The sequence below is a fragment of the Pelophylax lessonae genome (assembly GCF_965119305.1).
Source record: "Pelophylax lessonae genome assembly, chromosome: 4".
In the NCBI taxonomy this organism is placed as follows: Eukaryota; Metazoa; Chordata; class Amphibia; order Anura; family Ranidae; genus Pelophylax; species Pelophylax lessonae.
In genome coordinates this window covers 496,407,841-496,425,879 of record NC_138771.1, presented here as the reverse complement: position 1 = coordinate 496,425,879, position 18,039 = coordinate 496,407,841, and the positions used below count along the sequence as shown (strand labels likewise).

General features: G+C 43.1%; 1 protein-coding gene across 1 annotated transcript in view; it reads right to left on the bottom strand.

Annotated features, from left to right (window-relative positions):
* Nucleotides 1-18,039, bottom strand: part of CACNA2D4 (calcium voltage-gated channel auxiliary subunit alpha2delta 4) — a 414,350-nt gene that overhangs the window by 239,262 nt on the left and 157,049 nt on the right. Inside the window, exons 24-27 of the mRNA XM_082253648.1 lie at nt 17,328-17,420; nt 10,134-10,261; nt 6,096-6,170; nt 959-1,039 (exon numbers count right to left, since the gene is read on the bottom strand). Coding sequence (XP_082109774.1) covers nt 959-1,039; nt 6,096-6,170; nt 10,134-10,261; nt 17,328-17,420 — 377 coding nt within the window. The remainder of the gene's footprint in view (nt 1-958; nt 1,040-6,095; nt 6,171-10,133; nt 10,262-17,327; nt 17,421-18,039) is intronic.

Sequence of the window (18,039 nt, the reverse complement as noted above, 5' to 3'; positions counted from 1 at the left end):
CAATTACAAGATAAAAATAAGTAACACATTAAAAAAAAATAAAAAAATTAGCTTTTGCCAAAAACAGTAAAAAGAGAAACCACTGATGAGCTTATCTCTCTGTTCTCTCTTTCTTTCAGCATGCTCCACACCAGTACATGAACTGACTGGTTCCTTCTACTGCTTCTTTTTCTTAAGCTGGATACACACTATACAACTTTTGTTGTTTGATTTGCTTTAGATTTACCTTCAACTATGTAGTGCAAGGGCCTGCCTGATTGCATACAAATTGAAAGGGTTTAGGTTTGACGTCATATTATATGGTTTTGGTAAATCTAAGGTCTCTTTCAGACAGTCCGCTCTGTCGGCGGACTCCGTTTATCTCAGCGGGGGATCTCAGCGGAGGATGACAGCTGTTCTCAACACAGTGTGCGGAGACACAGCTGTCAGAGCCGCATACATCTCTATGGGGAAATCGGATGGGAACGGACCGTCGGTCCGTTCTCATCCGACCCGCTGGATGGATGGAAAATAGGGTTTCCATCCGTCCAGATTTGATGGATCGGATCAGGTGTCAGCTGACATGTCTCCGCTGACATCCGATGCCCCATAGGAATGCATGGAGGGACCGTTCAGATCCGCCAAAAAAACTGACAGGCGGATCTGAACGGTCCGTCTGTGTGAAAGGGGCCTAAAGGAAAAAATCTAAAGACAATTGTATAGTGTGTATCCAGCTTTACTCTCTAACTCTGCTGTATGGGGACTGCAAAAGGTTGCCACCAGGTCAATTCAAAAATAATACATTTATTAATGTGTTAATGATTAAAGAGCTGAATTATTTTGTGTCTTATATATCTGCCCGGAGTTCAGCTTTAAGTTAGCCAATAAAAGATACCACTTAAACCCCAAATGGTCTGATACTTGAAAAAAAAAAAAAAAACACCACAAATGATATCCAACAATCCAAATACCATCCTACCTGCAGCGACAGCAGTCTTGTTGTGCACGGTGACAGCGATGGAGGTGCTAACAGTCACGACTTGCGGTTTGGGGCTGGCATCTGTAAGAACGCAAAATACCATCAGCCACAGTTGTGATATAGCTGACTGTCCTTATCCGGGCAATACAGGTGCTTAAAGTGGCCCTGTCACAATGGCTGCCACAGCAGAGGCTCCCATCCAACTCTGGGGAAGTGCTCTCCTTTGCAACATCATAAGCTGAAGCGATTCCACCAATGAAGGAGCGCTTCATCTGTGATGGGTAACAGCAATTTTGGCAGTCCTATTACAGGTGGTGAAATGTTAATTTTATAAGTCTATATATTTGATTTAGGACATTATTTTATCTAAGAGTCATCTCCTAACACCTGACTAGAAAACCCTTTGGACATGTCTAGCATATAATAGCAAAGTAGATTTTTTGTCTTGCTCTCGGAATGACTTCTGAATCTCTGTTCCTCTTGCATTTACCTAGCAGAGCAAAAATACTCAGAAAGGATTTGCAATTCTGTTCAGCTAGTCTTATGATACAGTAACCCCTGCTAGACCTCCCTTCAGAATACACTATAGTTCTCCAACACAGTCTGGTCCAGGCCCGCCCCCACCCCCACCTGTGATTGGACAATAAAGAAGGACTGATCTACTGTACTTCTGCAGATATACCTACTGAAGATATTCCTGTTCTTGACCCTCCTGTAAACATGTTTATGTGTTAGACTGACAGTACTGTACAACGCAGTAGAAGGTTAATGGTTCAAAGCACTGAACTTCCCTCTCTTAGCCAGTGTACTGCTGTGCAGGGGATTGCAGGAGGCTGATAGAGGACAGATTCAGGTACTTATACTAGCTCTATGCAAAAATAAAGTCAAACTCAAGACAAATAGCTATACGCACAGATGAAAGACATAAAGGGAGCTGTGATACCTGTCAAAAGGTTTGTATTTGTCTATCCATAAGATTTACACAGCTCTGCCACACAGCACAGCCTTGTATGGCAGGAGAGAAGATCTGATTTTTCTTTGCTGCAGTTCAGTAACACTTACAGATCTTGTTCTTCTTGAGCCTGTGACCGAACATTGAAAGGAGAAGCAGCAGACTGATAAGCTCTTCTCTACCTTTTGCAAGTAAATAAGCTTCAATGTATGTAATTCATCTGCATGGAGTTTATTTTTATGCATTAGGAAATATGAGATTTCAATTTCAGACATGTAATTAGGAGAAATATCGGAGCACTGGTAGGTGGTTTCCGGAAAATGGAAAATGCCAGATTTGGTAAAATGGTGGTGGATCACACTGGTTACTGCAGGGAAGTGATGGATGGAGGATCTCACAGTCCGACCAGCATTGGGTCTTTAGTCTATACAATATATCCGATATATACTAGAGAGTTGATAACATTAGATGGAGTATGCCCCTCTAAAAAAAAAAAACAGGTACCATATAGTACAGTCCCAGTTGAGGGTATGACAAAAGGCAGATGGTATGCATTGTCTGACATCTTGTCATGATGTTTCCTGCCACTGCATCTTATAAAGAATGCAAGTATAAACTGATGATTGCTGCACAATTGTTGACAGTTTTTACTGCAAAATGAGAATAAAATGAAAGGAAAGATAAGGTATAAGAATTCCACAGTGCTCACTGCTCCTCAAATGCAATGGAAACGTGATAGCTATGCTGTAATAATGCAAACAATAGAGTTAGGCCTACTAGAAGGGCAGAATGGAGATAAGACACCTATGGTGAGGTCTGCTAGGTCAGAATTGAGATAAGACACTTCAAGTGAGGCCTTATAGGAGGGCAGAATTGAGACAGGGCTGAGAGGCCTGCTAGGATGGCATAACAAAGACAGAACGCCTCACATGAGGCCTTTGAGAAGGGTAGAAAGTAGATAGGACACCTTAGGTGAAGCCTACAAGAAGGTCAGAAAGAGACAGGACGCCACAAGATCCTAACTGAGGAACGAATGGAGACAGGAAAACTCAGGTGAGGCCTGGAAGGACGTCTAAATGCAGACAGAAACCTAAGGCGAGGCTTGATAGGAGGGGCAGAATAGAGACAGGAAACTTCATTTGAAACCTGCATGGAGGACATGATAGAGACAGGACACCTCAGATGAGGCCTTGTAGGAAGGCCAAGTAAATGGAAACTACCTACACTAATGGGAGGAGGTCTTATTGCTGCTGCTGCAAAAAAAAAAAGTTACGCTGAGGCCTACAACATGCTAAAACCCACACCAACTATACTAAATTCTTATTTTTATTTTTTGACTCTACAGGCATAATGGCATTTTCTTGCTCTGGGCATTACATAAACAAGAACAAGCGTGGTTCAGAAATATCTGTTTTTTGCAGAATCCCATTGAGCTGATCGGTAGGTTTTCAGTGTCTGACCTCTCTCAGCAAAGTTCTTTTTCTGCTGAGAAAAAGTGTCGTCTTTCCAGATTGTCCTCCCTAACCTTCTCCTGACTGTATAGCTGGCATCATATCTGAACAATATTTTTTTAATTTACCAAGGACGACCTTAAGTCCTACCTTAGCAATCTATTTAATTTATACACACCAAGGTAGGCCTTCACACTACATAGTTGGTGGTAAATTAGGCCAACCCCACACTTAACCATCTTTGTCCTAAAATCCGACTAAGTCAACATTTACAATCTAACCCTAAAACTTAACACTTAGCTTCCTAAAACCCTAAAACCATACCCCAACCTTAACTTCATCCTAAATATTTGGATAGAGTAAGGGAGGGTTATAACCCCTGTAAAGTTTATTTTTGCCATCTGTGTCACAATAGGGTGGGGGGTGTCCCTTTATTTCCTGTCCAACAATCAAAACAGTCAAAACAGGAAGTTAAAGGAAATCCTTTAAATGTAAGGGAATCCCTGGTTGTCACCAGGGCCACCAGAAGTATCGTCCCCATTGGAAGATTTCCCTTCTATTTCTCTTCTGCGGACAACCCAAAATTTGGGATTTCCTTTTACTTTCAGTGATAATAGTAAACAGGGTAAATCTCCCTACCAGGGGCACAGATAGCAACAAAAACCTGACAGCTGTCCTAGTCCCTCTCCACTCTATCCAAAACTTGCCTTTAGTTATACTTTAACAATTAAGTTAGCTCCTTTAGGCTGGGTTCACAGTTAATATGGACTCAGCTCACAACAGGGGTGAGGTGAGTCCCTGTTCTCTGTTTCAGGAACAAATCATGCCTGAATTCGGACCTAAAATGGAGCCAAACATGCACAGGACCCCTGTGCAATCAGTTATGCAGCCGCCACGGAGATCTGTGAACCGGCTCCATTGAGAGCCGGTCACACTCTCCTGTCATGCGAAAAGGATGCGGGGAAACCCACATTCAATTCGCAATAGTATGAATCCAGCCTCAAACCTGCACATACCTTCTCCCAGATAGATGTATAGGACCATCTTGTTCTAGATCAGCACCATTTCCCCCACCCCTATGCTGATGGCAGGCTGTTGATGCCAAATGGTACTGATTTTGCTAACAATGACATGACTTCTGTAAAGTTCTGTAAACATAATGTGCCTTTTGCCTCTGAAGATTTGATAGTATTTTTTTTCTAAATTGTCCTGAGCTGTGCTGCAGGATATGTCCGTCAGGAATAAAATGTCGGGACTCTTTTCTCCCTTCAAGTAAGGACTCAAGTCATCTCATCTGAGCATTGCTCCAGAGCAAAACAGTAATTATCATGTCCGTGCATCTACATCAGCAGAGAGTATGCGTTTAATGTGAAATTGCTGAAAATGCAGCTTTAAACTGAACATTTTCGGTTACATAAACAGAAACGTGGTACCTCTCCTTCTGCACGATGCAGTAAAGTGGATTCATGTTTGCAGATGTAATCTTCAAAGGATACGGTAATTACTGCATGTAAAGATTTATCATCACAAGGCAGCCCGATGGCTGTCAAAACGAGCAACATGAAAAAACATGAAGTCGCAAACTGACTTAAAACACTGGGATTAAAATGGGATTGTGACTGCAGAGAAGGGAGGACAGATGGAGGTAAATACAGACTAGTGTGCCATGGTGGAATTAAAAACATCTGAAATATAACAAAAGGAAGCTTCTGATCACTGTAGACTGCCACGGGTACTCAAAGAACCAAAGAGGGACCTATGGAAGTGGTTCTGCCAGCAGGCTGATCTCAGCATGGCTGATTTAGGTTAAGGGCTCAGAATTTTTGAATGCTGAGCACTGACACAGATAATGAAGAACTGAATATGTATCTATTGAAGCAATCTTGTCAGCAACCAGTCCTGGCTGCAGCCACTGGCTAGTCCTTTCAGCTAGACTCAGACCCTTAACCATCCTGTGAAAGTTCTGAATGTTCCTTTTGAAAGGAACAAATGTATCTGTGTCAGGTGACATTATACAGCGCCAATCACATGCTTGTTCACTTGACAGATAAAGGGCATCTTATCAACTGAAAAAGAAGCAGCCCAATCACCTGTCTGAACTTGCCGAAATTTTTTTTCCAGAAAATCTGTTATAATGTTGGGTAGTTTCACAGGCTAAATTATAAAACAAATTCACAAAATAAAACTATTGAACCTATGTACAGCGAGTAATGAAAAACTGTAAGACATACAACTACAAGAATTACCATTGGCTATCCTTGTGCTGCTTCTATCATGATGAGTGATATAAAAAGAGCATGACACCGCCTAATTGCTTTTGGCGAGCTACAATCTGGGACACAGCTTTCTAATCAAGAACCAATCGGTTCAAATTAAGGTCAGAAAGAGCAGAATGGAACAAAGAAAAAAAATTATTTTTTTTGCCTCTCAACATGCAACATGCATGTGTTACATGAGCCTGGCAAGACAGCAGCCATGATGATGACATCACAACGGAGCAACAGCAAGGCTCAGAAGCTCATGTCCTTTTGATGTCATGGCTCTGGATGATAGAGCTGGTACAGGCCGTGCTCCCTCCTTGTGAATGAAATGCATGAGTGGTGAATGGAACAAGGTCATAGGTGGGTTTTAGGGTGACAATGGAACGCTAAATCTAAATGATATAAAAAAGATGCCACCATGGGCATTTTATTTTATGGAACAGCACTCATGCACATAAGTCCTGTTCAGGTACCCTCAGGGATCAGCTCCTCCCATTTACGCGACTGGATGGCAGGCTCGGCGATGTCATTGTCTCTGGGGTTATGATCTGGAAGAGGGAATTGAGGAGGTTGACAGAGAACAGCAGTGCGACCGATACAGCAACAGCTGCCTGTTCAGTGAAAGAGGAAAATGTTTTTCCAACATTGGCTAGTAGTAATTAGTCCCAATAACTGGACTTGTTCTATAATGTTAGATAAGTTTTAAAACTTCTTCAAGCCACTACTTTAGTTCTAATGAGTGTCAGAAAGATACCGAGCATTTATATCCATACAGGCAGCACTGACACCAATCACCATGGTGTCAAGACAAATGCTGATTGTCCAAAAACAGGATTGGAGGCATTAAAGTTGCAGAACCGCCCTGTGCTAATTACAAAATCCCATATCTTTGGTTGTCAGGGAGTCTGAATTTGTGTTAAGTTCCTTGAATCAAAGGTGTGAATTATCTTCAAATTGTCTGGGTAGACATGTTAAAATGCCATTATACAGTATGTGGAAGAAAGATGGTGTCAAATGTCCCCACCCCCTTCAAGGATGATTTTTCCAATTTGACCTCTTTCACACCTCTTGCAAACCAGTTGTCTTCTTTGTCCAAAATGTGCACCTCACTGGTACTAAGACATATGAAAGAAGTCATCGATGTCAAACTGGAACAAGCATCCCAGGACAGGGGCGACCTTCAACACCATCTGCCTTTCACAAATAATGTTGTTTTACCATCTCTATCCTAACAGTTTGGCAACAATTCACACCTTCAGACATGTCACTGAGGATTAACACCCTTGCATACTTCCCGACATCATGAGATTATGTCATTTAGAACAGGGCGATTCCACAGCTTTCACACCTCCCATTCTGTTCTTGGACACACGTCATGGTGATTGGATTAAGGTGTCAATGCTACCTATGTGAATATAAAAATTGGAGTATATTCCTGACCAGGGGAGGACTGGGCCAGGGGGCAGGGGGGCAATTGCCTCCTGGGCCGCTCTGATGCCCTGTAAAAAGGCTGCACCGCTTCTGCCACAGACATGCCTAAAGGATTCCTGATAAAGAGAAGTAAAAAGTTCCTGCCGCTGACCTACTGACCGCGGGTTGAAGACAAGGATAGAGCGCAGGACCCCTCCCCCCCCCCCCCAGTACACCAGTATGGATGGTGTAAACTATGTCTGAGCAGAGGATAGTTCTCTGCTCCACTGGAGACTCTCCTCCCCTGGCAGCCCCAAAAAAGCTGTTCCAGCTCCCCCCAACCACCCCCTGGCTGGATTTCACCAGTGAGCAGTGAGTATCTGGAGCAGGGATTCAGCCTGGAATGGTGGTCAAGGGGAGGACAGGAAGAGGGAGAGTGGGAGGGGGGCCAAGTTGCTGCACCATGGGCCTCTGGTTTGTACTTGCTCCCTGGGCCGAAGTTCACCAGTCTGCCCCTGTTCCTGACACTCATGTGAACTGAAGAAGTGGCTTTTTTCTGTCCCCACATTACAGAACACGTCCAGTTCATTGTGACTAACTACTACTAGCAATACCATGACCTGGATAAATGAGAATCTTCACAGACATATCGCAACAATATTACATTACAATTTAACAATTTAGTTAACTTTGGTGTTCAATAGCTGTTCCCCTAAAACCTGTTAGGGCATATGACCTACAAAAGTTTTAAAAAATACAGAAAGCATAGATTGAATTAACACAAGCAAGGGTCCATTTACATTTCAGCACACTAGATGCTCCTTTTTTTAACTAAAACACAAGGAGAGTTTTGTATCACTGGGTGTAAAAGTAAACATTTAATTTTTTTTTTAGTCTTTTTGTTTTTCCAAAAAATCATTTCTTCACCTTTGTTACATCTTCGTTTTTCATCTCATCTTTCTTTTCATTTCGTCGCCTATTTCAGCCAGTTCCTGTCTGCATGCACCCACTCCAGCATCGGATGCACATCATTGCTCCAGACGGTGAACCATGGCTATGCAATGTGTTTTAGCACTATGGCTTGTAGTCTCCACCAGGGAAACATGTGACAGGGTGACAAGGCAAAATACAATTGGAAGAGAGCTCAGACATCATCACAGAAAGTGTCTGAACAAGGACCCCCCTTCCTTGGCTGGATCACCAGGAATTACATGTTTAAAGAAAGCTGCAGATTTAAAATTATTGCAAATTACTTTTGAAATTATTTTAACATATTAAAAGACCTTTAACATCCTTGTTTAGTGGTAATGCACATGTTACTGAAACGCCCAGTAATGCACATCACAAGTTTTGTGGTGCCACTCTTTTCAAATGATACCCCAATCCTCTAAGGCGTTACATTGTGCCGCAGCACATGGCAACGCTCTATAATCTGTTGCAGTGCATTACATTACAAATTTCCCCAACGTGCACATTTTTGTTGCATTGGTAGGCCATTTATTTTCAATGGGCTGACTATGCAATGCATGCAAAAATGTAAATGGTCTCTTAAGATTATATGAGATTTCGAGGATTGGGTTCACCCCCACCCCCAAGAAAAAGAAAAACAAAACTGTAATAAAAAAAAAAAAAGAAAACTGACCAAAATAAAACACATTAGGCTCAATTTACAAAGCTTTAACAGCAGCCTAAAGTACTCTTTTTTTTCAGGGCCCATTCGCACTGCCCACAAAACAAACCACAGCAGTTTAGTGTACAGGCCGCTCTCTGTTCCGGCCCCAGTGAGATGGCTGTCAGTGTGATACGGGTTTTAGCGCATCACACAGTTCCTTTTTTTTTTGTGACAACTTTATTTTATTTGAAGTACACAAAGTGACAGCAGTACCTTGGCATGCAATCCCTTCTTATACGATGTGATAAATTGCAGAATGTCTGCATTTTATCACAGTTCCCTGCGCCATACCTCCTGGGTGCCTTGCAGTTCAAACAGAAAACATAGAAAACTGCTGTTTCTGTGTGTTCTAGCAGTGACCTGCGTTTATCCAGGGTGGTAAAACGCAGGTCACCGCACTAAATGTGAACAGGGCCTTGGACATGTGACTGTAATTTTCAGATTTCATTGTGCTCTACTGAAAATAAATGTCACATTTCTGAAAGAAAGAATAATTATTTATCTTGGCGTGTTAGCTTTGTGAACTGAACATAATTTAATGAATGCAAACATTTTTACTGCAGAAATGTAAGTGGACCCAAAGAGAAAAAAACACCAGTGTCATTCCAGTTGTGCAATATATACAAATCCTAGCACTCAGGAGATAGGGGGGCTTGTAGTCCCTCCAGTGACCATACTACTCATTCATATTTTTTTGTCTGAAACAGATCTGCAAAAAACATTCAGGGAACTTATCTTTAATCTAGCCTAATGCCAGTTGCTACTTAATGTGAAACTACAGAAAAACAGCTACACATGTTATATATCAACTGTTTCACCAGGCAAAGGATTTGTAATTCTGTGTGACCCGTCTTGTAATTTAAACACCTCTGCCATATTACACAGCCAGGAAGATCAGTGAGCTACATTCGGTTGCACTGCTTCATGCTAATAGACTATGAGGCTGATTAATCAAGGTGGCACAGAAAAAATATTTGCTGAATCAGAAATGTGTGTGTCACCTGCGTAGCTATGCTTAGGCCATGTAAACCCGTGTACTGACATGTGTATTTTGTTATCTGTCTGAAGTTCACTTTAAAGAGAATCTAAACCCAAGAAAAAAAAAGTAATATATTGCAGTTTACCAGTCTTTGGATTTTGGCTGCATTAGTTTTCCTCTTATAAGTTCTTATTTCCTTATTAATAAACGAATCTCATGCATTGCTACAACATTGCATGCCTTTTAAAGTCAATAATCAAGTATTGCAACCAACCAACAACCAAATAACCACAAGGATTGTTACACACAGATGACAATGTTTTGCCATGTCTAATTCTAACGAACTAGTTATATATATTTTGTTAACAATGCCACACATCTGGTGGTTACTGCTATCGTCTGAAGAGAATTAGCTGAGCATCTGCATCGTTAAAGGTTTAGGAACATTACCCGGACTGTCGTCAGTGGGCACATGGAAGACAAAGCTCCCCGGAGGATGTTCTGCCGCCAGCCGGTACCACAAGGGAAAGTGATCCATGGTGAATATGCTTTCCTTTTCTTCATACTGCAGAAATTTACTAATTGGAACAAACAAAAAATAGAATAAATATGACGAGAATGTGGACAAGGCAGCATTTTTATGCAGCACTACTTAACCAGAAGCAGAGCATAATAACCTATATAATAATGAACTATACATAGGACCTTGGCCTACACTGATAACATTATCGGCATTTAGCTAAGGGAAAAAGTATTAAAAAAAAAACTCAAAACATTCTGTTGCATTTTGAATAAAGTAGGAAAGGGATACAATGCCAATTTATTTTCATTTTTTTTTTTTGCCACTTCTATATTATTAGGGAGATGTCCCTTTGCTTCCTGTCTTGTACACAAGAAGCCAGAGAGCCAGTCAGCTTCCAGACTACATATTTCTTCCAGTACAAGTTTCTTTGCCATAAAAGGAAACAGTTTGGGACTTTTTTTTTTTCACAGTAATTGAATGTTTTATTTTTTGAGCAATGAAGTTTTAAGGTCTGACCATTTAGGGGAATTAACTGTGTTCCAATAAAACACATTTTATTTATTTCTAAACATGATACATAAAAAACCCATAAAACTATATATACACTTTAGCTTATGTTATATTCATGATTCAAAAGAAGGGAGATCATACTGTAAAATGACTTAGTGTCCATGGATAAATCTGGAATCTGTAATTCCCATTAGGTCTCATACACAATGGACATTTTTAACGCCGCTGTTAGGGGCCTCTGGCTTTTTTTTTCTGCCTCCAAACACCCCTGCATGTTAGCCCTTTATGTCCATGCACACAAGGTGTAGACATTTAGAGGAGTTTAGAGGCAAGGGCGTTTAGAGGCAAAAAAAAACAGTGTGTCCAGGAGAAGAAGCATTTTAAAAGAAAAAAAATCTTGATGTGTGTAATTGCTCCTAAACATAGTTAAAGCTAGCTGGTTTAGCGTTTCAGTGTTAATTAATTTCAATTGCCAGAAAAAAAGATTATTCTGCCCAGTGAAATTAATTAACATCCAAGTGTTTGACGCACCCAAAACGTGTTACACACATTTACAAGGTTCACGCTTTTTTTTCTGCCAAAACGCTGCTGCCAGGAGGAAGGGAATTTAGAAGAGATGGCTAAACGGCTAAACGTTCGGTGTGCATGAGGTCTTATTGTTCCCCAAAAATACAGGAACTGCTAGCAATTGTGCCACATAAAAGAATAGTTTGCATGTTTGTGCTTACAAATTTAAGATGAGGAACATCTGTCTAGGTATCAGTGTTGCCAACCGCCCGTAGATTTACGGGCAGCCCGTAAAAACAGGGCGCTTTTAGGCTGCCCGTAAATGCCCGTAAGTGGCAGTAAGTGGCAGTAAAAATGGCTGCTACGGGCTCGGATGAGAACTGCGCATGCGCAGTTCCGGAAATCGCCGAGTCAATCCGATAATCTTGAGTCCGCGGCCTCGCCACCCACTGATTATGTCATGCCGCACAGGCGCCAATCGGCAGTACACCCGCCTAAAAAAATTTAAATGCCAGGAGCCGACTGACTGACTGAGCCGCGGCGCGGGCTGAAGGGAGGAGGAGTCTTGTTCTGATGTGATCAGTGCAGGGGAGCCGAAGGACTGGCAGGCAGCACTAAAGACAGACAGCGCGAACCCGACGGAGCCCTATCAACTTTATCTCTTCAAGTGACACTGACAAGTATTGTAAAAAGGTACCCAAACCTAGCCTGCCTTCTGGGCGATCCAGCTCTGTATTCTTCCTCCCACTGTAATCAATGCAGGAGCCAATCTTCCTCTCAATGACTTCTAATGGAAGTTTTTGCTCCTACAAATCCTCAATTCTTGGGGTGTTTCTACTCCTACTGACCACTCATTTATGGGGCAGACCTCTTGTTGAATACCAATTGCCATTCCTGCACCCAATGACCACCACTGCTGTGCTGGGGCATACCTGTTCCTACTGTTTACCAATGGTGGCACAATCCTCTTACCACTGAGCACTAGTGCTTGTTGTACATACCTGCTGACAGTGAACAAGGCTGGCAAATTTCTGCTCCCACTGACCATCAACCTATATGGCTGTCTTTCTCCCACTGACATCTACTGTATGTAAAGAGCAGTCCTACTTCCACTTCCATACCAATGTAAGGGGCTGTCTTCCTCCCAGAGTCCCAATGACCACCAATGCCGGGGGATCCTCTCACCATTCCTTGTACCATTTCTGTATCCTCTGACCGCCACCTGTGTCCCGTCCGCATCCTCTTACCGCCACCTGTATCCCGTCCGCATCCTCTGACCGCCACCTGTGTCCCGTCCGCATCCTCTGACCATTCCTTGTACCATTTCTGTATCCTCTGACTGCCTCCTGTATCCCGTCCGCATCCTCTGACCGCCACCTGTGTCCCGTCCGCATCCTCTGACCGCCACCTGTGTCCCGTCCGCATCCTCTGACCGCCACCTGTGTCCCGTCCGCATCCTCTGACCGCCACCTGTGTCCCGTCCGCATCCTCTGACCGCCACCTGTGTCCCGTCCGCATCCTCTGACCGCCACCTGTGTCCCGTCCGCATCCTCTGACCGCCACCTGTGTCCCGTCCGCATCCTCTGACCGCCACCTGTATCCCGTCTGCATCCTCTGACCGCCACCTGTATCCCGTCCGCATCCTCTGACCACCTCCTGTACCATGTCCGCAGTGTCTGACCACCTCCTGTACCGTGTCTGACCAGAGTCTGCAAACTCTGATGTAAGGGGGAACTCTGTGCTGGCTGGGTTATGGTAACCCAACCTTCATGTACATTTGAGAAATATGTTTTTTGACTTTTGTTTAACTTTAACACATTGCTAATAGCACTAGCTATATGTTCATAGTTAAAATATTGATATTTGCACTGTTTAGCACTGAAAATTGTTATTTTAGGTACTTTTTTCAGTGTCCGTAAAAAATGCGGCTTGGTCAGTAAATTTCATGATTTTTTGCCAGTAAAAAATTGGTGCCGTCCGTAAATTTTGGACGTTCTGCCAGTAAATTTCCCTCCGGGGGGTTGGCAACACTGCTAGGTATGCAAATCCCTGGTGTATTTGTATAGTTATCTTCTACTGTAGTCTCACTTTTTACCACAAGATGGCAACATTGTCATTACAAGCATATTTCCACAGCTGTGTCTTTCTGTTATAATAGCAGTTTGCAATTTAAAATGATTATCATCATTGCTACCAAACACCAACATAGTCTGAAGTGTCGTACTCCGACTCTGTGTCTGAGAGCTGTATATATCCTAAAACCCCTACGGACCTCCATGCCATGTATTCCTATGAAAAAACCAAGATTATTTTTCATCCTCACAAAATTAGCTGCTGCGATTAGCATATATAACCAATTCACATATCTGGATACAGTACACTGTCCAGCTCTTTAAGAACCTAACGAAACTCCCTCAATCCTAAACGTGTCCCCCTTTCCCCCCATTCCCCCCTCCCCCCTTACACCTCTATACATCACGTTTAGTAGAGGAATTAAAAAAAGCATTTTTAGCAAAGGCAGCCATCTTATTTCTTTCAGTATCTGTCTCAAGTTTACTCATAAAGTGTTGAGGGAAAATGTAAAATTTCTACTTGTGTAAGAAAAATGCAGTTGACTTTGTTGAGAAAATATGCCATCCCTTAGAGTTGGCATGATCTATGTCCAGTAATGAGCAAATCTCTATTGGTGAGCAAGAGAGTTTACTAAAAAATACGCATTTGAAACATAACAAAGGATTCCCAGTGCACTATATGGATTAGCTAAAGAGACAGCTCATTGGGAGGCTTGCTTTGCAGCTGCCCTTGTCTGATTGAAACCTGATACTAAGCTGTCTGATCACTGCTGTGACGACTCATGCTAATGATGTGAAAAGGAGACCAGAACTTGATAAATGATAGACAACATTAGAATAACAAGTAATAATTACATTTTTTCAAATATATATATATACACACTGCTCAAAAAATTAAAGAAACACTTTTTAATCAAGTCAATTAAACTCCTGGGATATTGATCTGATCATTTAAGTAGCAGAGGGGGTTGTTAATCAGTTTCAGCTATTTTGGTGTTAATGAAATTAACAACAGGTGCACTAGGGGGGCTACAATGAGACAACCTCCAAAGCAGGAATAGTTTTACAGGTGGAGGCCACTGAGATTTTTTCTCCCTACTCATCTTTTTTGACTGCTTTTTTTACTAGTTTTGCATTTGGCTAGGGTCAGTGTCACTACTGGTAGCATGAGGCGATACTTGGCCCATATAGAGGTTCCACAGGCAGTCCAACTTCTCCTGGGTTCGCACCTCATTTACGTGCCATTGCCAGAAGGTTTGCTGTGTCTCCCAGCACAGTCTCTAGAGCATGGAGGAGATTCCAGGAGACAGGCAGTTACTCTAGGAGAGCTGGACAGGGCTGTAGAAGGTTCTTAAACCATCAACAGGACCAGTTTCTGCTCCTTTGTGCAAGGAGGAACAGGATGAACACTGCCAGAGCCCTACAAAAATACCTCCAGCAGGCCACTGGTGTGAATGTCGGTGACCAAAACATCAGAAACAGACTTCATAAGGGTGGCCTGAGGTCCCGACGTCGTCTAGTGGGCCCTGTGCTCACTGCCCAGCACCGTGGAGCTCAATTGGCATTTGCCATAAAGCACCAGAATTGGTAGGCCTGCCACTGGCACCCTGTGCTTTTCACAGATGAGAGCAGGTTCACTCTAAGCACATGTGACAGACATGAAAGGGTCTGGAGAAGCAGAAGAGAAGCTATGCTACCTGTAAAATCATTCAGCTTGACCAGTATAGTGGTGGGTCAGTGATGGTCTGGGAGCCATATCCATGGAGGGACACAGACCTCTGCAGGCTAGACAATGGCACCCTTACTGCCATTAGGTATCGGAATGAAATCCTTGGACCCATTGTTAGAGCCTATGCTGGTGCAGTGGGTCCTGGGTTCCTCCTGGTGCATGTCAATTCCCAGCCTCATGTGGCAAGAGTATGCAACCAGTTCCTGGCAGATAAAGAAATTGATATTATTGAATGGCCCCTATGCTCACCTAACCAAAATCCAATGGAACACCTCTTGAACAAAATGTTTCAGTCCATCTGACGCCGACAGGTTGCACCTCTGTTCAGGAGCTCAGTAATGCCCTGGTCCAGATCTGGGAGGAAATAACTCAGGACACCATCCGTCGTCTCATTAGGAGCATGCCCTGACATGGTCAGGCATGCATACAAGCACGCCATACAAACTACTGAGTACAATTTTGAGTTGCTGAAATTAAATTTCAACAAAATGGACTAGCCTGCTGCATCATTTTTTCACTTTGATTTTTGGGTGTCTTTGAATTCAGCCATCTGTAGGTTGATAAATTTAATTTCCATGAAACGATGGGGCATCCTTTCGTTCCTAACACATTACCTAGTCCATATCAGTATAGATATCCAGCATGAGATTCTTCATCATTGAGATCTGATGTTGTTTCAAAGGGTTCCTTTAATATTTTGAGCAGGATAGATAGATAGATAGATAGATAGATAGATAGATAGATAGATAGATAGATAGATAGATAGATAGATAGATAGATAGATAGATAGATAGATAGATAGATAGATAGATAGATAGATCATTTTTTTATTCTAAAATAAGTACTGAAAGAAAATGCGTAAAAACTGCAATTTTATAACTTCATGTACTATAGTAAAGGATCTCAAGGATGGTTAAAGGACAGTGGCGGCTGGGGCTCCATGGGCCGGGGGGGGGGGGCAGACCGACCGCACCATACACCCCCTCTCCCCCCCCCCCCGACTACACAGGACAGGCAGGATAATGGAATTCAGCTAGCGCAAGGTGGAAAACATTTGTTCCAGTGAATCAACAAGTAGTCCAAAGAACCCTTCTACCGGTTCAGGAAATGGAACTTGAAAGAATACTCTGTCCAAGTTGTAAAAAAATGTCTTGATTTTATAGGAAAATAAGAGACAAAGAGAAGATCATTAACATCTTGACCAATTCAGCTAGTGTTGCTCGCGATTCTCCTGATGGGCCCATGTCCTGCTGGCCCTGAAAAAGTTCCCTTCTTTGTCCTTTATTAATCCAGATGTAGCACCCTACAAGGTAGGTGCTAGGTAAAAGCATAATGGGCCTTGGCTGTCCAACAGCTGGTGTGACTGCTGAGAGGGGAGTCTCCCCACTGGCTCCATGAGAGGATTTTCATCGGGCAGCGGAGGAAACCCAATCAGTGGCTCATTCAGGCCTGTATCTACCCCAGAAGGCAGATTCTGGCGCAGAGGATTCTGGGAGTGGGTATACGTTTGAAGGGAACGCATGATGCAGCGTCTTTGGCGGGAAGCAGAGTCCCAGGACGGAGGGTACGGCTGTCTCTCCTCCTGTCAGATTGGGTGTCTCAGGTTGCTGCCTGAGAGTCCAGAGAGAGAGCTGAGCTGAGCTGCACAGAGGATCCGGTGTGCAGAGCACCAGTGGAGATAGAGGGGTTCAGTTCCAGAAAAGCATGCCAAGTTTTTGAGTACTGTGAATTGCCCCTAAGGGACTGCCTGAAGTGTAGAGGGGACCACTCCGGGATCCAGGAGCCAGCTAGTGTCAAGGGGGGTGCCTAGTGAAGAGGACCCTGAAGTGTTAGAGGGGGTGCCTAGTGAAGAGGACCCTGAAGTGTAGAGTGGGTGCCAGCGGTTGGGCCCTGAAGAGTTAAGTCTACAGTGTGAAGTGTACAGTGTTAAGAGTTGCAGCAGCACAAGCAGTTACAAGGAGCTACCTCAGTCAGTGAAGGGCTGGAGGGAGCTGTTCACTGGGCTTTTGAGCTAAACAGAGTGTTAGGCATTCAGCTGGCGTCAAGACAGCGCTAACAGGCATTTTTCTTTACAGGGTCCCAGTTAAACCTAGTTGAGCCAGAGGAGTATCCCACTCATTCCCTTCTCCCATCCCTATTACAAAATAAAAAAAACAAACCAAAGATGCCAGAATGGTCATTGTCTCAGTTCTCACGCTTGGGTTTTCAACTTAAATGTGTTGGAAGGGTTACCGGTAACGATGGCAGAACCATATCAGGCCCAATGCCTGAAAATATTGCTACACAAACAATACACAACTCACTTGTTTGACATCTGTTCCGCTCCCACAAACAAATTTTTCCTAATAAGGCCAGCACGGGTACCCAGAAAGGCAACCTCGATTCCATCCTCTTGTCTGCAGCAAAATAAAAAACATACAAAAAGTTATTTGGGAATAAAAGGAGAGTGAAACAGCTTGAACAGTAAAGCAGGTGGAAAACAATAGCCTGTAATGAACCATCAACAGCTCCAACAGAGATGGTGGGCACTTACTGAGAACAGGTGCAACAAAGCATGAAACATAAAAAAATGGGAAAGGAAATACAAAATAAATTATGAATTTGGTTTTCTGAGTCTTTCAACTGTCTCGTAGAATGTGGCAGAGGCATTCCCTAATCTGGGTCCCTCTAGGGACACTGTGCTCTCCACTTGTCCATACTATAGTACTTTCTAAATAGAGGGGAGTCCCCTCCCCAGGCTGGATTCCACTAACACCGATGAGGTTCTATGATTTCAGTGCCAAAGGGGTTGGGGCCATGATGCCCTGAATTGGTCTGTGACTGGATGAGGTTTGTTCAACCTGCCTGAGTGTCGAAGTAAGTTGCATGTGCTCTCAAGATTGATTTAACTTTTTCTTGACAAGAGGTCATTGAAGCCTAAAGGCCAAGTAGGGTCACTATGCATCCCCCATCATATGCTTGTTCTTTCTTCCGCCCTCCACGTCAATGCAGGGCTCAGCAGTGACAGTGGATAAG